This window comes from Cuculus canorus, chromosome 2 (genome assembly GCF_017976375.1).
Source record: "Cuculus canorus isolate bCucCan1 chromosome 2, bCucCan1.pri, whole genome shotgun sequence".
Taxonomy (NCBI): domain Eukaryota; kingdom Metazoa; phylum Chordata; class Aves; order Cuculiformes; family Cuculidae; genus Cuculus; species Cuculus canorus.
In genome coordinates, this window is record NC_071402.1 from 52475452 (window position 1) to 52503203 (window position 27752).

Here is a 27752-nt window from a genome sequence, read left to right on the forward strand (position 1 = left end):
TAGGTGGAAGGAACAGCGTGGGTTGTGAGACCAATATTAGACTTAAAGGAGTCAGAGAGTAAAAATCCCACAGGATGAAAAATTCATTCAAAACCAACAGCAGACGCAAAAGGGAACATGTTTTTAAGTTGCTTGCTCTGTCAAGGATGAAAGTGAAGCCAACTACATACAGAAAATGGAAAGAGCATAGTGCAATGATGTGCAGAAGATCCCTGACAATTGCCATGGCAGAAACACCATTTTCACAAGATACGTTGTTCTTCACTGACAGAAAAACCATAATTAAAGGAGCGAAATACCACTCAGCATTATGGCGTTAAAAATATCTTGCAACGTCAGTTATAAAGTCCAGTAGTGTCACTTAAAAGTCTGCCTGCTGGCTTTTGGCTCCTTTCCCTAAAGCCGTTATTCAGGTGCAAATTCAGCTGAAGTCAACAGTAAGCCAAGGAAATAACTTGTTATCATACACTACACAATTGCTTGATGACCTATATTCAGTGAGTTAGAGGCCTTAATTTAGTCTCTGGCCGACATGCCCGCAAAACTCTATCATACCTCTCAGAGTAATCACGGTAGCTCTGGGATGAGCAAGCAAAGTAATCGTCAAGGTCAAGTCATACTGAAGAAATCTGCAAAAATCTGAATTCCCAGAGCAAACACTTGGTGAGTTCTCACAAAAAACCTCCTCAAATTATCTTGTTCAGCAGAAAGGAATAAAAGCAATGCATAATTATGTATTATACAATTTGTCTCTGAAAGTGGAAAAGTTCCCCAGGAAGAGATATTTCTATAAAGCATCACCATAGATCAAAATACATAATTCTACTTCACCCCAATTTATGTTGAGAAGTTATTGAAAATGAAGTTTCCTATTTTAATTTCATATTTTTGTCTTCTTTTTTTGTTTTGTTTTGTTTTACTACCACCTACCATTCTCCCCTTCCTTCTTTTACCCTGTGATTTTCATCCTACTTCTGTCTAGATCCTAAAGTTACATGAATTTTACAGAGTGCATCTTAAAATTGAAGTACATTCCTAAAAGCTTTCCTGAACAGGAAGAGATTAAAAACCATATGTGAAATGAAATATTTGTACAAGCACTTTGTTGAATTACAATGACTTCAAAGCTAAACCCCAAACTCCTGCTGCCTAGTCTTCTGATCTAGTTCACCCACTTTGGGTGAACGGTGACATGCAGGACTTCTTTTTAATAATTCCATACTCTTGCAAATCTCATATCAGAACAGAAATGACAAGGGCAAATACACTCACTGTGATGCACTGTACTTCAGATATATTTTATGGAACTATGGAACATATATTTCTGAGGTCTCAAAAAGAGTAAGCTCCATGCCTCATAGTCTGTCTATGCATAAAGCACAGCTTTATGTAGTTTGTGGTGGTAACGTTTACATTCACCTTGCAGAGGCTGCAATAACTGATCTCAGAGTAGGAGTTTTGGCTCCAGAAAGGATGTGCTAAAGTCTGCTGGATGATGACAGGAATCACTGGATCCCTTGAGCAAACACCAGCTAGCTTGTGAAAATCCCTGCAGAAAATGAGATTGCTTTCTCCTTTGGACATTAACAGAAAGACAGAGCAGAAGCAATTCTTGGCATCCCCTGAGACAGTGTCAGGCTGGCTGCTATGGGAGCTGGGGAGCTCCCATAAGGAGCTGCAATAAGCATGTTTTTGTCTTCTGCTCCATTCATCACTGATGTCAAGAGCATGACATTCTCAACAAAGATCAAACACTTCTCTCTAAAACCTATTTCTCAGATAAGGTCTCCGGGAAAAAATGGGGTAGAGGAGGACAAGGAACTAGAGGAAATTAATGACAGAAATGCAGAGGGAGGGTTTTGTCACTAATCACGGATACTAGAAGAGATGCAGCTCTTTTTTTTTTTTTTCTATTTTAAAGCTACAGCCTTAGGCAAGTTATACTAAAATTAGGTTATTTTTGGTTCAGTGAACTATGATTCACTATTATAGCTATGAATTTTGCAGAAGACAGAAGCAATTGTTGATTTAAACTCACACTATTTTCTTTTATGGATATAATTAATTTTCTCGCTTAAGGGGACCTCTCCATTTTAGAATAATTTAAAATAAAACATTAGTACTAAAATTCTCCAATTATGGCTCTTTTAAAAGGCCTGACTAGAAGAAAAACAAAAAGTGACATTAAAAAAAACATAAATTCATCATTGCTCTTATCTAAACCTTTCATACACAATTTAAAAAAATCTATTGTGGTTATATTTCTCCATAAAAATACAGTGCAGTTTTGAGAGAACTAAAGAGTGGAACCCATGGATTTGTCTATTTTCAGATCATCATTGTTTTTTTTAATTAAATGTCAGATGCTCTCTGAAGAGTTGCAAAGAGTAGCTTAGGGCTAATTTCACATGTTGAGCATATATAAATATACAATTACACAAAGCTTTTGCAAGCCAAAGATATAATTCATCAAAGTATTTAAAGAACAGACCTATTGTACATACCTGAATACTCACTTAACACTAACAGGTTGAAATACTTTGCAAATTCAAAGTGCACATGGGAGGGGCCCTTTTCAGAATAAGATTGAAATACATTCTCAAATCTATTCTGGTTCAGAAAAAAAACCAATCAAAACCAAGCATGACCAAACACACTTGTTTCAATACTTAACTGGTACCTAGAAGTAAAGAGTAGAAACAAATAGGAACAGAAACTGTATGTCAGAGACATCTGTTTGATGCAGTAAAACATGAACTTACTTGAGGGTGGTGAGCTCTGTAAGGGATGGCTGGGTGGCCTTGAGATAGCTCTCTCTCCGTGCGGCAATCTTTGGAGATGGCTTCGGACTTGTGTCTGAGTCTCCACTGTCATCATCCCCCATAGCTTTGATGTAACTGCCACTACGCATTCGTCGACAAGGAATCTCATCATCTTTCCCTCGTGGAGTGTACCCAGTCCACTCATCTTGAGGAACCTGGAATGATAAATACAATTCTCTTTTTAGAACACTCTTCCCTGATGTAATTACACAGCAAGATTTAACTGTGCTAAGCCACAACAGAGCCATAACAAAAACTCTCAGGGCCAAGGGCTCATCCTCAATCCCATTTAACCATGGGCTGCTATTTGCAGTGGAGGCTAAATTCTCCACCGCAGAGTTACAAGCACTTTTGGGGTTGTTATCTTCTACTACTTATCTGGGAATATTCTAGCAAGCGTGCTGACACAGGATCCTCGGTTAGGCCTAATACTGGGCTAGATAGATCTGGGGTTTTTTTGGTGTTTTTCATTCAAAGCATTTACAAACTATATTAGGATACTTTTGGATCAGCTCAGCGTATTGAACACCTGTGAGGAGGCACAAAAGATGAAATACAAATCCCCATATCACAATCTTTTCAGTTACAGTATGCATAGCTACATGCACCAGGATGATTTTCGTTCAAGATACATTTCAAATTAGCGGAGCTACATACTAATCATCACAAAAGCAGGTTTGCAAGTGTGAAATTATACTACTATTGCTTCTATAGCATAATTGGTGTGACTGAACACCTGTCAGCTTCCAGGGATCCTCCTTTTGAATTACGTTAGTCTGTGTGTCTGAGTCATACAACTCTTTATTCCTTCTTTTTCTTCTTCTTGATGTGCATTATTTCTTTTGCTCTGAAGTAAGTGCTGTCTATTCTTTCCACTGGAAATCTGGAACACTGGGAATGTTCATTCATGAGATATTTGAGATATAGCAGAGGACAGTCCAAAAGGACACTGCTCTTGCCCACTTGTCATCTTCTTTCCTCTGCTCTTGGGGCTTCTGACCACTGTAAACCAACGCCCTTCTCTTTCCTGTTACTGAGGAAACAACATGCAGTGGAGCAGGGTTGTTGAAGGAGTTGTTCTGAAGTTTTTTTTGCAGAAACCCCATTTTTATAGCTAGGGTGATAGTGCAAAAGGGCTTTTCAGTTGAACATATTTTGCATTAGACTTAAATAACAGTAGCTGTGACTTTTTACTTTGCTAATTTTCTGATTATTCTTCGTGAATTGGCTTTATAAAGCAAGATATACCTACCACGCTCAGAAACTTTCACAAGCCACATTAAACAAGGAGTCTCAAATCTGTTGCTAAAATTTGTACTGCAGTTTACAAATATAAGCATCTACCAGCCTAATCCCTTAGTGTCTCTTTGCCATGGAAAGTTGGTTATTCAACAACATTTATTGTCTGCTGAGTATCTTGTGTATCTGTTGCTTCCCAAACTTCAGCCAGAGCATTTACATGCTTGCTCATTTGGAGAACCCAAACTGACATATTGGACTGTGTGCTAATAGCTGAAGTATTGATTCTCACTACAAACATAATCCTAAATTCATAGGCTGCTAGGACTTTCAAAAGTTACTGTCCAGGCTCAAACAAGTCCTTTCCTCTTGTGTCGAGACTAAGCTGCCTCTTCTCCCAGAACTCTCTTGCTCAAGTCTGGCCTTGATAAACTAACGTGAATCTTTGATATTTTCCTCAGAGGACTCAAGATTTAATCCTGCAAGCGTACTCTAATTTGTATTTTTATCAACATTTTTTCTTATGACTCAGTGTTCCTTCTCAGCACTCAGTTTCCCTTCTATGATGCTCCAAGTTTTATTTGACTAATTATTTCCTGGTGCCTTTTAAAAGTAAATTTCCATGTTTTCTTTAAATAAGCTTTAGTTAATGATGCTAGTAACTCTGCTGCTGTGAAATATTTACGTTCTTAACTTTCAGCAGCATAAAAAATTTGCCACTTTTCCCATCCCCTTCCCCCACCAAGTATAAATTTCTTACAGTAGGAATGTATTTCAAAGTGCAGTTTTCTCATTGAACAGTGGCATACAGAATTGTGTATACACCGGAAGTAATTGAATAAATTCACTTAAACCACTTAAAATATTCTAGAAAAAGGTAAGACTCTAAGAATTGGAGTATTACAGACCGAGAGTACGAAGTACTAACAGAACCTAGTCAAGGAACAGGTTTGAATTTCCCAGATCTGCAAAGTTAATGCTTTCATAGCGTGTATACATTTGCAAAGTGCAAATGCAGTCAATACATAGTAGTGGTTTTGATTCTGATTTTTGACATACAAGAGTATTTTTAACATGCAAGAGCATTTTACACTTTTCCTCCAGCCACAGGGTAATATATTTCAAGTCTTATTTTTGCATTGATTCTAGGCTTATAGCATCATCAAACAGTGAAAATGCAATCTAAATTTACACCACCCCTCACACATTTTGGAACCTACAGCTCCTGTTTGTCAACTGTAAAACCTTGACTTTTCAAATCACCCATGTACAAAAAAGAAGTTAACACAAGATTAGTAAAATAAAGCTCTGCAGACATTTTGATGACATGCTTGGACTTCAATCAGAAGTTTGAAATCTGTAATAGTGTATTTCCAACCAGTTTTCAGGCAGGTATTAAATATCTAAGTTGAAGTATGTAGAGAATCTGTGAATTCTCAGAGGACACGTGCTTTAGTCTGTTTAATATTTTATTTATTATGTTTTAGTTAAAGATCTGTGCTTTTTCTCATTAAAATAGATTAGTGAATTAATCTTTAAAGCGCTAAATAAAATATGGTAGTATAATGTTAAGGTTGGTGTCTTGAACTGAGAAAAAGTCAGAGGAGTTAAAGCTCACATGACACCCATAATTCAGACAAGCTGAACACCAGTAGTTTTATTAAATAATGCATGAAGTTTATAGCTGCAATCCTAGTGATAAAATACAGTTGCTACGGGCACCATACCTCCAAAATTCTTGTTAATAATCCCATACATGAGTACAATAGCTTTCATCCTAAAGCTTCCCAAAATGATTCAGATAAGATAAGCCATGTTTTGAAGATTGGTTGCAATGAATTTACTACAAAACTGGAGGGTGGAACACCTCCCATGCAAAGACAGGCTGAGAGAGTTGGAGTTGTTCAACCTGGAGAAGGCTCTGGAAAGAACTTAGAGCAGCCTTCCAGTACTGAAAAGGGCTACAGGAAAGCTGGGGAAGGGCTCTTTATCAGGGAGTGCAGGGATAGGATGAGGGGTAATGGTTTTAAGCTGAAAGATTTAGAGAGATTTAGATTAGATATTAGTAAAAAATATTTTACTCCGAGAGGGGTGAGGCACTGTAACAGATTACCCAGAGAAGTTGTGGATAGTCCATTCCTGGAGGTGTTCAAGGCCAGGCTGGATGAGGTTTTGAGCAACCTGACCCAGTGGAAGGTTTCCTGGCCCGTGCCAGGGGTGTTGGAAACAGATGCTCTTGAAGGTCCCTTCTGACCCAAATCATTCTATGATTATATGATTTAATGAAGTAAGGCAGCTTATGAAAAAAAGCACAGTATCTTTTTAACAGCTCTTCTACCTTTTAAGCACTTTAGTTGCAGAAAAAAACATTGACCTGTTCACGTAGTCACCAAGAACAAGGCAGTCTTAGGGAGTGCCATAAACCCACTGGCTGGTTGGTGTGCTTCATGTACCAAACCAAAGACTGATAGAAATGCAACCCAAGTTCCATTACCACTCTATAGTTTTAAGGGTAAAGCCAGTATATGCCAAAAAGAAAAGGATGGCTATGGTTAGGAAACCCACCCAGATTTAGAGAAGAGCCTAAGATAACTAACTCGATATGCTTCCAATTTCAGTTTACACATCGAGGAAGGCAGAGTGTTTGAACAAACTATTTTATCTGCCTAGATAAAGCTGCAGTAGAAGAATGTAATGGATATTTGATTAAAAACCTATTTTGGTTTAACAGTTTGCCCAGTTTTCTTGCTGATATTTAAGGTTGAATGGCTTTTGTTGTTGTTTGCTTGTTTGTTTTAATCTTTTTTTCTCTAAGTTTTTCATATTTAAGAGAATATTAAGGAAAGTAATTTGGGTCCAATTCCTTTCTATTTTATTTCAGTTTCACAAGAGTCAGGAACCCTGATTTCAGAAGATGAAGTAGGAGAAAAAACTAAGATGTCATGTAACTGGTAGAGAGCACCTGCAAGGTAGAGAAACAGTTCAGAAGCAGTAGATTTTTTCTCTGGCTTTTAACAGCTGTAATACGTTTTTATGAAAGGATCTCAGAGCATTGTCTGTATATTACCAGAGTGGGAAAAACAACCCTTAGGGCTCAGTATTTCCTTTTATTGTACCTGTTTTGCGGTTCAGAAAATAGAGGCAGATAAAATAATGTCAACATTTTAATACTTCTGTGCCTATAGGCAAATACCTCAAGCAGTGAAAGAAGTGACCTGATTTTCAGAGTTTGCTAAAAGGAATGGCTGTAAGAGCTTATAGCAGGCAGTGCAATTTACCATCACAGACAAGAGTTTCATATAAAGGCAAAAAAAATAAAGCCCTCTCCAAACTATAGATTAGGAAAATAAAATTAATCACTTTATTTCCTGCATTCTGTTTCTATACATATGGTACTGTAGTGTGTTTCCTTCTGTTGATCTGGAAAAATGCTGGGAAAAGTATCTATGTGAATGTCTAGCTCTTTTAAATTTTTTTTTTGGTCAGTCAGGAGGTCTGCGTAAATTTTCCCAAAGGCTCTTGCTTTGTTTGAATGGCCAATATTATGTTTTGCAAGGTCACATACCACACTGCACACAAGTGCATACACAGAGTATCTGCTACCTCAGAGGACTAATAGCTTTAAGATTGACATATATGAGATAAAGCTTTTAAGTAAATCACATTATCCAATTACCTTGGCAATATTGTTTTTTTAGTATCAGAATATCAAGCAGGAAAATCACTTGGATCATTGTTTTTATTCTCATGAAAAAGGGGCAAGAGCTAAACTCAGATCTAACAATGAACATCATTGTTTTAAAATAGAGCTATTATTATTCACACTTTGAATTAATAGAGAACCTGGAAACATTTAACTCAGCAAATTATCTTTATGACCATGTACAATTCTGTCTTTACAAGTCTAGAAAACAAGAGTGAACTTCACTTACACATAAAGCCCAGTGAAACAGAACACCATTATTACTTGAAAATAGATAGAAAATATTCAGCAAAGGCCTCTGTGCCAGGCAACTGAAACTTAAGGCTTCAGCATACACCTGGAAATAAAATGTTTGTTACAAGTATGAAAGCTAAGCCCGTCCATAGTTTCTTTCTCCTCATTATACGGCAGATACAATATTATTTTGTAAACAGTAGGCTATACAGATAACATACTGCCACCAGACAACATCTTAGTTGGATTCAGCTTCATTTAGTGTATGAATTATCTGTCCTGATTTTTAACTAAATTTATGTTGCTCTGGAAGCGTTCAGACTTTGTCATTAGCCAGGCTGTACTGACTGGTCAAGACCTTTAATGCATTTTTTGGATATAAATGAACTGGATTTTTATCACAAAAAGTCTAGGTCCCCACATAAAGAAACTAAGCAAACAGGTACATACTCCCTCCCAGCTTTCAAACATTCATTTTTAAACCTCGTACACAGTGGTATGTGAAAAAAATCCAGCATGTAAGCACAAACGTAAATTTAAAAAGCTTTTATTCAAGTTCTAAACAATAAAATTAGAATATCTAATTTCCTTCTTTCTTTTTTTTTTTTTTTTGCCAAAAATTGTTATTAACTTACCTTACTGGATGAAATAGCAAACAGACTGTCTCTATAGCAAATTAAGTTCATTATTGATCTCTAGTTTGATTTGGTTTATTGTAGATGAAATCATTAAAGCTTCTCCCTGTGCTTTGGCAAAGCAATGTGGATGACTATAGAAGTAAACACAAGAACTGGAAGGAGTGGCTAACCATTGCTCACAGCAGTAGATGTGTAACTTTAGCTTTCTATTAGTATGCAAATACTTAATGAAATGAAATCACACAACTGAAGAACAATGCTTAATGACTGCTCGTTACAGATTTTCAAACCCATGCAATTTGGTTTTCTTAGCCATTATTATGCCTCTTCTGCGTGCTGTTAAGGAAGTTTCAATTGCAGTCTTCCATTTACTAAGCCTATTCCTAGCACTCATGAATATTGAATTAATCAGACCAATAAAGATCAGTAACATTTCATTCTATCAATGTGCATGCATTAAGAATCACTGAAGTACAAAAAAAAAAAAAAAAGCAAGCCTTGGAAAGCTTAAAGAATAATATATGTTTAATAAGCCTCAAGAGTTTTCAAAAAGCCAGAAAGGGAAAGTTGCTTTTATTTAGGACAAACTTAATACACTCAATGTCTGCAGGAATACTTGCTTTAGCTTGTACTATTTCAGTCATCAGGTTCTACGAATAATTAATTTAATTTAGCTGACTTATCTCCATTTTTTTTTACACAAAGAACATTAAGAGCCAAAACGAAGACCCTGTCCAAGATAGAGCAATACTTCCTAAACCCTAAGCGCGCACACCTTGCATCAAACCTTAGCAAGCAGTTTGAAGAACTGCAATCTTCCTTCACATAACTGTAGTTTGGAAAGTCTTCTAAAAAGTATGAACCCTCATGCAGTAAGTAAACAGACAAAATGCTTCAAGCATTGCTCCAGTTTATAATTTTCATTCATCAAAAGGTGCCTTGACCACTACCTTGTCAATCTGATTCACATCATGTTTTATGAAGAGAAATGTGTGTCTCCTACACAGAACAATCACTTGATTCCAGATAAATTTTCCCCTCCCATTTTACATATAAAACTACAACCATCCATAAAGATTGACATACAGATACAATGATTCGAGCCAAGGGCCTGGCAAGTTTGCACCCCCAAACCTTATTCTGCAGACAGGAAGCCAAACAGCAACTACCACATCTATTAGCTGAAGGAAACGTAACTGAAGGTCATATAGCAGAACTCTTGGCCAGGACCTCAAACTAAAACTGCTTCAATGATACTTACAGATAATATTCTTTCTGTAGCAGAGGGCAGACATTCATTCTCATCTTTCTCAACACCCTTGAAACTTTCAGTGCAGTTGGCTATAATGAGATATGGCTCCTTGCCCAAGAAAGGATGACAGGACGACTGTTAACAGGAATACAAATCCTTAAAAGGACACTTTCAATGACTAGCAATAGAGAAGTGTTCTTTCACTTCTAGATACCTTCTTTTGGGGAGAATCGGTTCTCTCCCTAATCTCTTCAGCACCTGCATACTGTGACTAGTCGGCATCAAATGGCAATACCGTTATTAAATGAGATGTCTTTATACCCTTTTTTCACTACATATGACCACAACCCCGCTATCCAGCAGCCAGCGGGACACAGGCTTGTGGATGGAGAAAATGTAGCTGAATTTGTATTCATGGAAGAAAACAAATGTGGTGGTGAGACAATTTTGAGAAACAACCCTTATGCTGTTTCTGTTGGCTGACTGTTAACTGGATAATCTCTAGTGCTTTGCTAATATTTTGTGCTCGTAGGCAGCAGCTGCAAGTAATGCAGTTAAGCTACCATCTCCAGCTGGCTGTTAGTTTCTGTCACATTTTAGTGTACAGTGGACAGACTTCACTGAAACATCCACAATGCTTTCTTTTGGATTATAGAAATGAAATACACCCGAGTAAGAAGTTTTCATGTGGCTCTAAGGAAACTTCCTGGAACATCATAGCGTGTCTTCTCAGTGACTCCAAACTGTCACCTCTGCTTTGCAGTAGTGTCCCACTGGATATCAAATCAAGGTCATGGTCTTGACTCATCTGCTGGAAAATGAATTGCTAGAGATCAGAAAATCTCAAAGACTTCCTAACGAACTGATCAGCAGGCTGGGGTTATGTCAGTAAAGCAAAATTAGACAAACTTAGAGACAACCCAAAGACCATCCCTGGAAGCCCTGGCCCATCAGAACTGTCACAGTCCCTTATCCAACAGCATGGCACATTGCTTAGCCTTTGGTGAGAGAAATATATGTCTACTAGAAGTCCAAACAAGACAGCCCATTGCACAGGCTCAGAGTAAGAGGATGAAAGGACAAACAACATACCACAAATTCATGTTCTTGTTGCTTACTTCACTAATGACAGAAGGTCAACTGTGCAACAAGCACAGTGTAAGAGCATTTGTAAAGCAGAACAGAAACTGTGGCCAGCTGCCCCCAACACAAACCACTCTGCTGGCAGAGAGGTATTTACCCAATTAAGACCTGCACTGCAAATTCCATTCTTGAAACAAAAAAACCAAGAACTGGATGTAGGGGAAATATTCCTTATTACTTTGCACTGAATGAGGAAAACATATCACCATTCAGCGTTTTTTCCCCCACCTACTTTGCATGTCCCAACAATAAAAGTTAAGGATTTCAAATTCAGATGCAGATTGAAATCATCCACTTTGCTGGACTTGATTTGCCCTAATTTTTTTTTTAATAGTGAAATTACTGAAAATAGTAAGATTAGAACACTAGATATTTAAGGCTACAGAAAGCAGTGAGATCCAGGACTGAGTCAAATCTTACCCATGAAGGAAATGAAATAGATACTAAATGCCAGCTATTATGTGCAGCCATAACTTTCATAAACATGTCTGACATAACATTGTCAGGAGTGTCACCCAAATATGTTGCTAAATCCTATTAATATGCTAACAACACAAAATGGGGATCCAGCTGCCAGAATTACATTCATTAATGGATGCTCTATTAGAATGTATGGATGTTAACAGAATGAACCAACACTAATTCAATTTAATGCAGAAAAATAAGATCAGTGCCAGTATATTCAATACCAAGACGTTACAGAATGGTGATAAAACTAAAGGATAGAAAATTATTACCTAAGGAACATGGACTGATAAAGTTACAGCTGTATGTGAAGTACTGACATTGCTGTAGAATAGCTGTCTTAGTTCTCTGGTGGCCCTCATTACTGCAGTACTCAGACACCAAAGGTCAATCCAGCTTTTAATTAAATGAATGAGAACACAGCAATTGTTAAGGTTAAATATGTGGCAAGATCATTCTCACCATCTCAGCTGATGATTTGGGTTTGCAGGTAGTCTAAAAAAACAAGATGCAAGTTCAATTATTTCCTATTAAAATATACTTTTTCAAAATAAGCTATTTTGTGCTTTATTAATATTTTTCAAGAGTCCACAAATTCCCTAACTATATTCATTATTCATACCACCCATCTTAAAATTTTAGAACTGAAATAAATTAGTGTTCTGTGAATGATATTTTTCTATTTTAATGTTCTCAGATATTAGTTTATTTTAAAATTTACGTGCATTTAAGAATTTTCAAGCATTTTCATGATTATTCCATTACATGGAAGCTGGCCTAGCGTACATTATAACATTTGATATTTTATTTCACAATTGTTCAACTTGTTCCACTAGCTTGACGAAGAAGTATGTTTCATATCAGACAGTAAAAAATTAAAAACTTATAGCTCATATACTTTGTAGTTCTGACTGGAAAATTGAAGAGGAAATAATATATGCATCATTTATTTTCAATTTGTAATGGAATAAGAGAAAAAAGAAACATCTTCAGATATATGAAAACCAGAAGATCAATATTAATAGATATTAAATTACAATATACATATACATATATATATATAGAGAGAGAGAGGACATATTGGAAGAATAATGTGAATATGGTAGTGGGGACAGAAATGCAAACATCACAAATGAGGAAATAGTAGAGATTAACTGAAAATTCAGATAGACTTGTACAGATAAGCCCAATATAAAATATCTCACATAAATGGCTATGTCATAGGATAAACACTTTGTAATTCAACATACCACATTAACAAATCATATGACAGATACTGGTCTTTATTAGCACCGTGACCTAGGACAATGCCCTCTATTTGGCCACCCATGGACACAAGCAACAGAAAGAGGCTGGGATTGCGCAGTATCTCCTAAGAAACTGTGGAAGTAATTTACACTGAGACTGGAAAGCAAGTCAGTCTAATGATATGAGTTTCTTAACACTACACATTATATACTAACGCACAATACAGACAACTTTCAAGCAGGAAACCGAGCACAGTGCAAACCAGAGTCCACCACAAGAAAATGCTTATCACACTCAGAAACTTGGCTTATATTTTTTATAGTATTTCTGACAGTCTTCCACTACAGGACAAGTGACGCAAATGTGGAGCTTGGATGACTGCATGATCGCTCCCACCTACTACATTTCAGGTTTTAGAAGTAAAATTCCCACTTTCAGTCCCAAGTATCTGACACAACTGATTTCAGTCTCATCAGATGGGGTCAAAAGAAAATATATGACTGACCCACATAAGAAGAAAAGAGGAATATGACAAATGTCATCCTTTGTATTTTTCTCCTTCTCTTCATGAATGGACCAAGGACAAAAGGAAGAGTAATTACAGGGAATATTGAGCAGCAAAACTACAATCAGAGACAAACTCTGCAGTGTATGTGATACTTTATTAGCTTCAACAATCATGAACTCACAGAAAACAAGAGTGTCAAAAATATCTGCCTGTGTAGTTAGATTGTATCGTCTGCAGAAAAACACTGCTGCTTACATTTCATCTTCGATCATTTTATTTAATTTTAATTTTTCTAGAGGAGAATTTACCAGAGAAGTGGAGGCTGTCCGCTGCTTTATAAATTATTCTCTCAAGGGAGGGAAACCATTTTGAGGAAAAATTATGAGAAAGCAAGAACAGTTCCTTCTCACCTTCCTTCAAATTATTCCAATTGTAAATCTGGATCTAATAAAGCACCTTCCTGAAGTAAGACACACCTTAAAAGAAGGATCTTATCTTTCTGCTATCCAGCCCCTCATTCTTGAAATGAGAAATAAAGAGAAAAACCATTTCCACTCTTGAAAAGCATGTGAGAGAAAAAAGTTTGCTTGACACTCTTTAGACTGGTGCAGGAGCTAGTATCTCCTTCCGAAGACTCACAGTATTGAGCCAAGCCTCCCCTAGACTGACAAGGATGGACACTGCACCTCAGCACCTGGGCTGGAAGCAGAGTCTGCTGGGGTAAGGAAAGACTGTGAAATGCAGGAGGACTCTGCACTCGATCCAAATTCCAAATTATGAGAAATAAGCCCATCTGTAACACAAACTACTGCCAACTCCTTCCACAGAATGCTTATGTGGAAAATATCACCCCAAGTGAGATAATTGTTTGTTATTTCCATGTCTTTACACTGAGAATTCATCCGGATACTTTTGTGATAAAAGTCCTTACAAGCAAATGTGAAGTCAATATCATCTGTGATCTCTGATACACTCATATCTATGAGGATAAAGAAAATTATCCCGGGTAGGCTGAGTTTAAAAAAAGTCACCCCTTCATTGTATTCAGATACTATCCCAAGAAGAGTTTGCATGAACAAAAAATAGTTGCCCCTTTCAAGGATCAGAAAGTTTATGTCCTGGGCCACAAACAGTAGCTTAAATTATGAGTTGATAAAGAAATCTATTTAACATTTCATGAGCTAAATAAAGGAATAAAGAATCATCATAATAATTAAAATAATTATCAGAATTGTCTGGTACTGTAATGAATTAGTCGTTTTCATCTCATTTATTGCATTTCTAATTGTTCTAACACAGGCCATCAGCATTTTGATACAATGATGAGAAGGTCACCAGGAAAAAAACAGATATACAGAATATCTCTGCAGCCCACTAACAGAGTAATATACTCTGTCGTTGTTAATATATACTCATATTGCAGGACAGACAAAAGGCCTCGATTAGGTTTTGCAACCCATTGTGCCGGGCACTGTGGAAACACAAAATGGAACAGAGTCCAAGCCCCAAAGGGCTTGTAGAGTAAAAAGATAAGTGACAGAGTGAAGAGAAAGGCAATGGGATGCATTCAAAATAGAGGGACGTTTTAGTGTCTATAATAATTTGTCATCCTTTTAAACTGCCAAGAGAGAAGAATAGTCCTGACCTGTTTCCTCAAATCTACCCTATTCTGTTTGAATATTATTTCCAATGATAAATGAAGCCTGGATAAGATTTTGCTTTTTTAAAAAAATCATTAAAACTAGTTTTATTTCCATGGCTTTTACAAACAAGCATACAATTAGAAAAATTAAATCAAATGAAGACCAAAATAAAACTACCAGTGAGGATGGGAAACACAGTGAGAATTTAATTATTCTAAGTGAGAATTTAGTTATTCTAATTCCTGCCCTTGACAATTGTTGGACATATTTTCATACAGACACAGATAATGTCCTCTAATTCCACTTCAAGAGTCTATTCCTGTCAGTTAAACATTATCTAAAAGTCCCTATGGAGGTGTTCATTTAAAGATGATGCTGGCACAGTTTTTCACTCTTTTCTAGCCATCTGGTCACATACTGAATTGTCAGCTATTTTATTTAACCTGAGAGGAAGATGAAGGAGTAAACAAAAACATCAACAAAGGAAATCTCAGGATCCTAAGTAACCACAACAATCAAGACTAAAGTTACAATTTCTCCTCACTCACAAAATTTAGACAAAATAGACTAATAAAAAAACCCCAAACATCCTCAAGAGGTTGCAACCTGAGTCAAATTTTAAACCTCTCTCCCTCCCCAGTCCATACACAGGGCTATAAAAACACACACTGAGCATTCATATTACCCCCTCCCCCCATAACAGTTAATAGAAAATACACAGATCTATTTCTCTATATTTCAAACTTAGACTCTCAGAGGCTAACATTCAAAATTATTTTGCATGTCATTTAATAAATCCTTTTAAGATCAATTTTTAAATGTGAATGCCTCAGTCCTGCGCTTTCTCTGCATACTGACTTAAACAACCGAATGTGGAAACTGGAGCTCTCATTAAAGCACTCATAGGAGAAAACTTGCTATAGTCCTTATAGAAATAGACAAGAGTCCCACTACATCAAAATGAAACCAAAATTGTCTCAGCAAACCTCTTTTTTCCTCATGGTCTTCTCTCTTCTCTGTGCAACGTTGTTCCATCTTACACATACACTTAGATGTGCCATAAGTGCTTCGTTTAAAGTGCATAAAAGCTATCCACAGCTCTCCTAAGAATGAAACGGTTTTAATATTTTCTGATCCATGTTCCTGCCACAAACATTCACCGGCAGTATGATAGCTCCAAGAGCAGACATCTGATTCTTGACATTTAAAGATACAATACTGGTGAAAAATAGTGACGCTGTATTAACTGCAAACAGCTTGTGAGGGAGTAGGTGATGTACTCCTAAAATGTATAATCAGAACAAGCAATAATTTCAACCTTTTGATTTTTTCACTTTTGACTCAAAGCCATGAGAAAAAGGAATAGGCAGATAAACAAATCTGGACACATTACAATAAGTAACTATTTAATGAGAATTTATATTCTAAGGCAAAAAGGAAAGTAGGTTGTTTTCCTGCTGGAGCAAGTATTAAGGTACCCCAAAGTTTCTCAAAAGAGTCTCAAAAGCTTCCATAATAAAATAAGCAGTAAATGAAGGCAAATCTTGAAATTACAGAAATCAAAGAATTTGTATCCTGGTAACATTCTGTTAATTGACACTGTAATGCTAACTGTAAGCACCACGACACCAAATTCTCTATACCCCTGCTGTGACTGCCTTATAAATTCAAAAAGTACAGAGAAAGGTCTTATTTTTCCCCCATGAAAAAATTAAACCTGTTCCTACATGAACTGTTTCTTTCAAATACTGAATGCTAGCAAAAAGCAAAAAAGTAACCTGGTTTATTTTTAATTTCAGCAGCATTAGCCTTTGTTTGGTGGTCAGTGACCTCTCGGGAAGTTGAAATATCAGAGCAAACCTCCATCCCCCATAAACACCTAAGACAAGGCAGAGCACAGTTAATAGCAATCAGTTCTCCACACTGTACCTGGAGGTACTGACATGACCGTTCCTGTTGACACGTCTCTGCCTTCACCACTGTCTGGTCCATGTTAACTGATGCTTTCTGGTAAACTTCACGGGCTCTGCTCACGGTTAATGTAGAGGACCAAGAGCTTTTCTTCATTAACTGGGAGTCCAAATTCACAGGCAGGTTTGCACAAGTAGAGCATTTGACATCATTATTGCTTCTGGATGACTTCACAGTATGTTCGCTAATAGTGTTATAGGCTTCCATAAAGTATTGGGAAGAAGAACGATCAGGGCATCTTCCCATGGTCATGACCCCACTGGGACCATGATAAATGCAAACGTCATTGTCCAAGTTGTCATCTGAACTCCACCATCCTGATGCATTGGATCTGGGCTTACCTTCTGATCGCCTTTCTTTACTCTTGCTGCGCTTCCCATACCTCATCGTCTGTGACTCCTCTGGACTCGCTTTGCCCCCATTGACGCTTCCCTTGGATGGTCCCTCCAGAGAATGGGACTTAGTAAAGAGCTTTTGGACAGAATGAACCAGATGCCGGATCCTCCCTGGGCTGTCGCTGCGGTGCTCCATGGCAGTCCGCTTGTACTGCAGAGTGTGGTAGCCATCGCGATTCAGAGGCAGCTGCCGCTCAAACTGGTCCAAAAGATTGGCAGGAATGCGGTTAGTCTTGTTGGCAGTTCCATGGGGAACCAGGGCACACTCATCCTTGAGTTCGTGGTGGGAATTGTAATGCCTCCGGGGAAATGTGCTGCTGGCAATCTGATCATTGTAGGGCACCATGCACTCTGCCTGAAAAGAGTTCCTTTGAGTGTAGTAAGGGTGGTCTGCAGGATGAGGGTCCACTGGGTTTAACAAATATGGCTTCCTGTCTGTGTGGTGTGGTAGACTGTCACATGGAGGGTCACAGGTAACCCCATGATGATGACTACGGCTGCTTGATAATCCCTTCATCGTTGATGTAAAACAAGTCACAAAGTCATCTAACACATATGGCTATGCAACAGGCAGATCTCAGAGAAAGTCCTAAAAGAATGAAATACAACAGAAACTTATGTAAGATATCCAAGCTATGAGAAAAAACAGCATGTGCACTTTTAGTATTCATTGTTTCTTTCAGTAAAAATAAGTAGAATAAACAGTCTCTGATTCTTCTTATTGCTTAATTTTCCAAAGATAGTGATAGGGAATATCTAAATAATGTAGAAGGAAAAATTATCTTGTTCAACAGCTGGGAAACAGATGCAAGAAAATTTTTCTGGTATAAAACTGTCACTAATCCACAGCAACATAAACATCACTATCTATACTTTAAAACCTCAGTGCTGAAAACATTCAGAGCAGGAGCCTCCCAGAAGCCTTTAATTGCTCATGTGCAAGTTTTCCAAACCAAATAAATGCATTAAAAAAAATCACGTCCTTGATGAAGGACTTTCTGGGTTATTTTATACCAAATAAAAAGCATGGTGCAATTAATGGGAAGCTTCTACCTGGCTTCAATGCACATCTGTTCATGACTCAAATGCAGTTTTACTTGATCTCCTTGTTGCCTGCAGATACTTTAAGCACCTTGAGACACCTTCCATCTACAAGAAGGGTTGCAGGGAGGATCCAGGGAACTACAGGCCTGTCAGTCTGACCTCAGTGCCGGGGAAAGTCATGGAACAGGTAATCTTGAGTGCTATCATGAAGCACATGCATGAGAACAGGGTGATCAGGCCCAGTCAACATGGGTTTACAAAAGGCAGATCTTGCCAAACTAAGCTGATCACCTTCTATGACAAAGTGACTCTACTGGATGAGGGAAAGGCTGTGGATGTAGTCTTCTTGGACCTCAGTAAAGCCTTTGACACAGTTTCTCACAGCATTCTGCTTCAGAAACTGTCAGCCTCTGGCCTGGACAGGCGCACACTCTCCTGGGTTGAAAACTGGTTGGATGGCCGAGCCCAGAGAGTGGTGGTAAATAGGGTTAACTCCAGCTGGAGGCCAGTTACAAGTGCGGTTCCTCAGGGCTCGGTACTGGGTCCAGCTCTGTTCAATGTCTTTATCAATGACCTGGATGAAGGCATTGAGTGCACCCTTAGCAAGTTTGCAGATGACACTAAGCTGAGTGGAAGCATGGATCTGCTGGAGGGTAGGGAGGCTCTGCAAAGGGATCTGAACAGGCTGGACCACTGGGCTGAGACCAATGGCATGAGGTTTAACAAGGCCAAATGCCGGGTCCTGCACTTGGGGCACAACAACCCTATGCAGTGCTACAGACTATGGGAAGTCTGGCTAGAATATTGAGATATACAATATTCTCTGCGTGGAAGAGAAGGATCTGTGTGTGTTGGTTGACAGCCAACTGAACGTGAGCCAGCAGTGTGCCCAGGTGGCCAAGAAGGCCAATGGCATCTTGGCTTATATCAGAAACGGTGTGACCAGTAGGTCCAGGGAGGTTATTCTCCCTCTGTACTCGGCACTGGTGAGACCGCACCTTGAATACTTTGTTCAGTTCTGGGCCCCTCACCACAAGAAGGATGTTGAGGCTCTGGAGCATGTCCAGAGAAGAGCAACAAAGCTGGTGAAGGGGCTGGAGAACAAGTCTTACGAGGAGCAGCTGAGAGAGCTGGGGTTGTTTAGCCTGGAGAAGAGGAGGCTGAGGGGAGACCTTATTGCTCTCTACAACTTCCTGAAAGGAGGTTGTGGAGAGGAGGGAGCTGGCCTCTTCTCCCAAGTGACAGGGGACAGCACAAGGGGGAATGGCCTGAAGCTCCACCAGGGGACATTTAGATTGCACATTAGGAAAAACTTCTTCACTGAAAGGGTTATCAAGCACTGGCACAGGCTCACCACCAGGGAGGTGGCCGAGTCACCTTCCCTGGAGGTGTTCAAGGAACTGGTGGATGAAGTGCTTAGGGGCATGGTTTAGGGAGTGTTAGGAACGGTTGGACTTGATGATCTGGTAGGTCCTTTCCATCCTGGTGATTCTATGATTCTATGAGTCTATGAATACAAAACACTATTTCTGCAAACTCTTATCGAATGAAGAAAAAAATGATAACACAATTTGCTACCGCTATCAGAATTAAACTAATTGTTTAATAAGCTAGATATTTGATGGTTTTGTATTTAGTATTTACTTCCTCTTATTTGTAAAAAACAAACCAAAATAAAAAAAATCATACTTAATGCATGGCTTGGCTTTCTTTTCAGAGGACTGAGCAGTATCTAAATATCCCTGCCTACTCCTTCTACCATCAGTAGAAAGAATAACTTCTTGGAATAGCTATAACTTGCACGCTGCTACAACAGTGTAAAGGATTTCAATACATGATTGAATTATTTGGCACAGAAGCAACTCACAATGTTACAGACTATTGATTACAACAAGTTGAAAATTAAAATCTTCATTACAAGTGATCAGAAGCTGAGACACCACTCTGTTTGAAATCAGCTGTCCTCATTTCGGCTCTCACTGCTAGCAAAAGTCTGAATGTAACTGATACTGCAACTTCTGAGCTTCTAATTTATAAATTGTGGGGTTTCAGATGTGGCAAAACATGGTGCTGCCTCAACTCCTGATGGGCGGAGGACTCTTTAGGGGATGCCTGTTTGTACCGCACATAACTGAAGTGGGATTTACTAAACTACTTTATTCCTTTCTAGCATGGCTAATCACATCATACTTTTGGAAATATCACCCTTGAGATCTTTCTTGGACTATGGATAGACATGCATAGCAAACAGTTTTCCATTATGTTTCTCCAGTACTTTCTCAGATAAAGTTCACATTTTAACAGGTTGTAGACATTATACCTACTGACAAATTTGCAACAATGGTTTTCTAAAATAGCATTAAGTTAATGTCAGTCTGGAAGAGCCTGCTCTGCTTTTCAGAACATATTTTCTATTTTCTTCTGAATCTGTGGTCAGCTAAGAAGTTTATTTCAATATGCTTCAAAGCTACAGTGGAAGTCCTGCATTTCACTCCCCCACACTGGATCCCTGCAATGCAGAAAATGTTCATTCTCAGGAGACCTTGCATTCTGAAAAAAGTTTTCAACATATCACAAAAGGCTCTTGAAATATATCAAATGAATGAACTCACTGGCTTACCTGAAGAAAAGTATGGCTAAAGGCACTTTAAAAAGTACAAAAATAATATATTCAGAGAGCAGGCGTCGTCAATTATGTTGTAGTGACAATCCTTGGCACTTCTAAGGAACATTTTATATCCTTCTCAACTGCTTTAAAAATGTGATCTGTTTGGCTGTGTAATAGAGAAACATCCAAAGGGATGTAGTAGTAGATACATTACTTGGATCATCAAAAATCTGACTTGACCAAGAATATCCTGTCAAGAAGAAAACCACTAAAGGAAATAATAACCGAGTAGAAATGATCCAGTCTCTGTTATCTATGAACATCTTTCACAGTTGAAGGCTTGTGAAAACAAGACTCCAGACTGTTAATTTTTATCTAAATCCATTTACAATCATGCAACAGTCCTCAAGATGATTGATAAGTTATCTTAGGGCTAAAAGTAGACTAGCGTGCCATATAAGATAAAAATAGTAAAATCTATACCCAAAGGTATGAGAAAACACAAAGCAGTAAAGTAGGACATACCCACAACCAATGATTTATTTTCATTTTTTCATTATCTGAATGGTTATGATTTTTTCGTTTTTGTGTACTGTGGAAAATGAGTATATGTAGACAAAGAGAAGAAAGGACCAATAATTTACAGAATAGTGAAGTTATGACAGGCACAGGGGACGCCCTGGAATTATAAGAATATGTAGTCTTAATATATTGATGGAGCAGAATCTCTGGCTGGGATGAAGAAACACTTGATCTGATTCATAGGCTGGGGCAGAACAGCGAGGAGCATCTTGAAGATAAAGATGAGCTTAAAAGATGTAAGTATGGTTTGACAGATGAGACCAGCAGTGTTACAAGCTGTGTTTTGGATGTACCGGCAATATGGATGCTAAGAAGGATGTGCAAGAAGTCTCAAAAAGTGAAAAAGCTTACGAAAAGTGACATTTCTCTGTATAGAGGAAAAGGGACAGGCTTTCCATAAATTGTGCAGGAAGATATAACAAGCTTGGCTAAGCACTGCTATATGAGTTTGGATGGCAAGTAGGATGGTGGAAATGTTTAGAAGAAAAGATAACATTTAGTTCTACACCCATTTTGAGTCTGAGCTGTCAATGAATCTTCCATGAGGAAGTGCTGGAGATAAAAGCAGAAAATAGATAGGAAGATCTGCCCAAGAGGAATCAGATGAACAGATACAAAGAATAACAGAGAAAATATGCTTGTTGAAGCAAAAGATCACAGAGTAACAAAAAAGGGAGGATAAATCTTTGCAGGAACAGCAAATGTAAAAGAAGGGGCAAGAAAGGAGTAGCAAAGACCAGAGAGTTACAGAAAAACCAAGCCAAACGGGAGCAACCAACCCATGTAACGAAATAGAGTGATTATAAAGGCTCCAAAACCTGGGAGAAATTGAAATTCAGGGTAAAAACTGCTTATTCTCAAGTATGGTGTATGGATTATAAGAGTTTTTTTATGCTGCAACAGCACTGAAAACATTTATTCTACTATGTGTCAATTGTGATAAAAATATTAGTATTAACTGAAATATAGCTTATTTTACTTTAACTATGTTACTGCTGCTACAGAAGTGTAATGAATCAGAAAAGAGAATCCAAGAATGTACTATAGGGCACCTTCCAGAAAGGAAAGAATAAGTATGATACACTTTGCATCAAAGAAAGGTGTGGTGCTTTTCTTAAACTTAGTGGACAATTCTGCTGAGAAACGCCCCCCCCCCATTACTAAATCATTCTCACACCTCAGTCCTGCTTTAATATGTCACTATCTTAATACACATCTACAAAAAAGCCCTCAACCTACAGCCTCTGATTTCATCAGTATTTTTCAAAAAATGCATCATTTTCTGTAATTGTTTTGGCTGAACTATCAATCAATGTTTCGTGCAATTAACAGCTGGAGGCAGGGCTATCTGATCATGCCATGAATAGCTGAGAGTAAGCCAATTAAGATTTTATTGTATTGTTATTTCTTGGCCAAACTAGAAACATTTAATTACTCATGAAATAAGGCAAGATAATTGATGAACATACTCTGTATTAATAAACAGTGGAAACAGCAATTCTGTGGACAGCAGACCAAACCCACTTGATGGTGTGGGAATAAATGAGATATTAAATAGATAAAGCACTCTAAGGCTGGAGAGTGCTTATTACTTTCAGCATTCATGATACATTTGTTTTTGTTTTCTTGAGGATGCCCTGGGTAAGAAGGGTATGAAGGGTATGAATATATTAATCCTTGCTGCTAACATGGTGTCCCTAATGTACAACAATTTGCTGAAATAAGTCAGTGGCTAGAAAAATGTGTAATTAATTCTTATGTAATTAAAGTGGAAATGCATGCAGAATAACAAAACCTGAATGCATAAATTACCTCCACCTTTACAGATTAAATTTAACTAAATTTTCTACTTCTGTGCTCCAAATTTACTAGTAAAATATGCCTTGAAGATATTCTTTTGCTTACATCTATGTGAAAACTTCTCTCATAAAAAAGATTTACTGATATGCCACATAGCCTCTCCAGCTTCATCTGACGAGACTGCAGAATTACTTTTCATATTTTTATGGGAAGCTGTGAAAAACAATCAGATAACAAATGCCTTCACTAAAATAATGCATACATCGGTTTATAGAGAGTAGGTAGATAATAGCGACTTACAAACCTTCACAAATAATCTATATTTTATAGGATCAGTATGAAGAGTCACCATTCATATTTTTCTCTTTTTTCAATCATCTGATTACACTGTAGCAATTCAAGATTCAAAGCAAGGCAAACTGCCACAAGCACAATATAACACATAATGTAAAGTGTAAGGTCAATAACTGCTCTGACAACTGACAGAAGAGCAGTGATATCTATGCCAAGGTGTGCAGCTTAAATATAAAAACATGCAAGTGATGTATATATTAGAAACAGACAAACATAGTCTTGCAATTTGTATTACCAAAATACAGATGGAAAGCAATACAACTGTATTACATGTAGTTACCAACAGACACACTCAAACAGCCAACCTGAACCCTTACACCAACAGCAACATTCTAATTAAGCATCATCAGAACCACAGCACCTTAAGTGTAATATCCTTGTTTCTTCAGAAACTAAGGAGTGAGAGATGTTGATTGTTTTTCTGTTTGGTGAACACGGTTCTTCTAAGATACCATTCAATGAATTAGAGGATCTTTCTGAATCCTCAGTTCTGTGCTGGGTGTGGAAACTGAAGGGCTGGTAAACAGGTGGAAGGTGATGCCTTTCCAAAGAAGTGCTGTGCTGTGTTACTGTTTGAAGTGAAAGGACATAAATTATGCTTTTTAGCAGTACTATTTGTGGTTGTGCTTCTATTTTATGCACTACAGCAAACAGAGATTCCCACTTCCATGTTGAACAGTATTTGCTTATTTATTTACTCACATGCTATGGGATGTTCCCAGGGAAATTCCCTGATTCTCAGACTTTTGCAAGCACATGGAAGATTGGTTTACATTGAGAATCAAAATTCCACATGTTCCTTATGCTCCTCACATTTCTTTATCCCAAAGGTCTTGATATTTTGCAGCTACTCTATGTGGCCTTTCTGTTCTTATATCACAGTAATGAAAATCTAAACATCAATAAAAGGACACATATGTTAAAATGCATCTATCCATATATTTTATTAAAGATGTTCAGAAGAAAATGAGGTTTTAAATAATTTTCTTAATCCATCTTAGCATGTAATAGGAAAGATACTATGCCTCGGGTAAAACTCAGAAAAGAATATCTCCATTTTTGCTTCTATGTCTGCAATGACACCAGGCAAGTGATAATTACATAATTTAATTTTGAAGCGTGGACAGGGAGTCATAAAGAGAAATATTTTGGCCAGTAACATAAACTCATTCCAAGTTTATGGGCAGATCAATAACTGGGAGTAACCAGAAAAAAAATGTAATTAAACTCTAGCTAATCTGTGGAGTCCCTTGTGAATGGTATGCATACAGAAAAAACAGGAAGAGAGGAATCCCTTCAATGTCATAAAAATGGATCGTTAAGTTTTTCTGTCTGCATCCAGCTCTCTTTAGCTTGCATATACTCGTGGTGGCAAGTTTCACATTTACATTTGATGACTGTTCTCATCCATGTGCATTCCATAAGCGACTGCAGTAGTCAGTATTAGGGTAATATGTGGCTTAAAGATCTGGGTTTCTTGTCTTCATCTCTGTGGCTAATAGTAAGTTGATTCTTCAATAGGAGTGTCACTAAAACTGTAGTCACTATAGGAACCTAACACATAATTAATCTCTGAGTCATATCTAAATACATTACAAGGTCTGCAAGAAGTCTAGCAGTAATATGTCAGCAAAATTTTGACACACAGACCCTGGTTTTTTTCAATCTTGTTAGGAATGTGACTGGGAATAGGCAGGATTGCATGCAAAAATCTTACCTCTAAAAATAGAAATACTAAACTATGATCATCTGCTCTCCCACTCTCCTCATTTGCACACACAATTAACAGTCAACTTTTAAAATATTCTGATCTGCTCCAGTGAGTAATAATATACTGCATAACTAGACTGCTCATGCCTTTTCTCCCTGACATGCTAAGATACAGCACATTGGTTGGAGAGCCTGCTGTAAATAATTCCACTGCAAATTCAAAACTGTCAATCAAAATTTTCTTCTCTCAGAAGAAAAGGACCAGGAGATGATATCTGTACAATGTGCATCTAAGATAATATACTAAATTAAATAATTTGATAAATGTCACATAGGCAAGATTGAAGAATATATGTTACATTTTATCCTTCTCAGTCTGTATGATGATGAACTTTATGATCTTAATATTTTTTTTTGGCAGTACTGAGTTCCCAGAATGCTGTTTGGGTTAGGTGAACTGTGCAAAGGGATCAAAAGGAAAGTATTTCAAAATTTGGAACACAGTTAACATACGCTTACTTGGGTTGCTTTATTTTGGGTACCTACCCTCACACCTAATTTTGCAGTTCTAGGGGTCTTTTACTTGCTTTCTTCACACAGAATGTCTTAAAATGGAAGGATTATAGTCACTACTTTCTAGCGATTACAGATAACCAATGCAATTCAGACTGCTAATATTATCTCAGGATTACAAAAGGAGGTAAGTAACAGAGATAGGCCATGTGTTCCTACTGCACTGACATCCCATAAAAATAAAGAGGCTATCACATCGATGTAAACCATACAGTATTAAATGACTAATACACAAATGGAGATTTCAGGTATGTATATAGATTCCTTCAAGCCAGTCACTTAGAAAAAGCTCATTTTTCTGGCTGAAATGGGATGATCAGCAGATAAAATCAACATTCAATGTGTACAATGTATTTTTCCTGTGAAAGTCAAGTAATGTCATCCTCTGCAATACAGCCACATAGTGAAAATGGACATCCCTTTACTAAAAGAAGTGCTTGATCTTCATGGCAAGGACATCAGTGTGACCAAGGAAAGGAGCCACCATAGCATGAAGCAACTGACAGAAATCTAATGAAGTTGCTAATCTAAGTCAGATCAGATATTAGCATCAATATTACTGAGTTCTTGGCTGCATGGCTCACTAATTTAGTTTCTACCATTTTTTAAACTGATCTGCAATCCTGTAGCATGGCACTTTTGCATCTGGAATCACATTGAAATTATTCCCTTAGATATAAGTTTTCATGAGCTTAAGAGCTTGTCTACATGTATCTACATGTGACAATGTTAATTGTAAACCCAGGCAAATGTCTTTTCTTAGTTCCATGCACTATAGTCCACTCAAGGCGCACCATACCAGAGGATCCATACTTTTATTTCCATGATGGCAGTGACAGCATGATTGTGTGACTTTGCTGGTCTTGACCAGTAATGCTTATGACTCAAATTACCTCTAAGCTTTGTATCCCTTAGTATTCAGAAACTAAGTTAAACATTATATTAAATATTTCTTTCCCCACAAAAAAAAAATCATCACCCAAATAATTTTAATTTAATGAAACATAGTTTTATGAGACTCTTCCTACAGCTCCAGTCTTACTGACAGACCTTGACCTCATTTAGCAGAAATAGAAATTGATTTCCTTGAAAAATGTTCTTCCAAGTACACTGCGATCTTTTAAGCCCAAGCAAAAGTGAAAGCTACAGAAACATATAAGCACCAGTGTCTCTATGCTTGCAGATGGTCTCTCATCTTGGCTTTCAATTGGTAGTTCTATCTGAATGGTATCACCCCTGAAAATCTGTTGTCAGCCCCAGAAACTAAAGAAAATGGAGAAAGAAATTTACAAATTCTTCATGAAAGCCTTACAGGAGCTTTATGAAGACCAAGGGTAAGAGTTGAGAAGACGTTAGTTTTAACAAGGTGATACTAGAGGGCTTATTGATTTTCACAGCTGGGCAGCCCATATGGTACCCCACTAGCTCACCAGGAAGAAAAAAAAAGCCATATTGTAACTACCAGTAACAGCTTCCTGGAAAATCTACTTTATAGTCATATTGGAATTATGGAGCTTTGGCTGTATTAACAAATGTCACCACTATGTTAACCCTGTCCGGTCATGGATACGTTCCAGCTCCGGTGTGCCCATGCCAGGTTTCTCCAGTGAGACAGTAGGAAAAGAGAGGAGGTAAATAGCGGCAGGAATGTCCCACTCATATCCAAGGCCAATGAGCTTCTGCACGGGACAAAACTGACTCTTGGAAGAAACAATAGCCCTCTCTGAAGGTATGAGATAAAAGAGCTCAGCAAGGAAGGTGGAAAGTTCCTTGGGTTGGAAGAAAAAGTCATGCTTAAATCAAAATTTAATCTTACTAAT

General features: G+C 37.7%; 1 protein-coding gene across 10 annotated transcripts in view; it reads right to left on the reverse strand.

The window, feature by feature from the left end:
- Nucleotides 1–27752, reverse strand: part of DLGAP1 (DLG associated protein 1) — a 415565-nt gene that overhangs the window by 126109 nt on the left and 261704 nt on the right. For 9 of the 10 annotated variants that reach the window (XM_054059670.1, XM_054059672.1, XM_009567970.2 and 6 more), the window contains 2 exons: nt 16825–17850; nt 2763–2977 (listed from right to left, as the gene is read on the reverse strand). In XM_054059670.1, coding sequence (XP_053915645.1) covers nt 2763–2977; nt 16825–17778 — 1169 coding nt within the window. In that variant the 5' untranslated portion in view covers nt 17779–17850. Of the gene's footprint in view, nt 1–2762; nt 2978–15881; nt 16033–16824; nt 17851–27752 lie in introns of those variants that run through there. The other variant, XM_054059675.1, reaches the window with a different exon arrangement.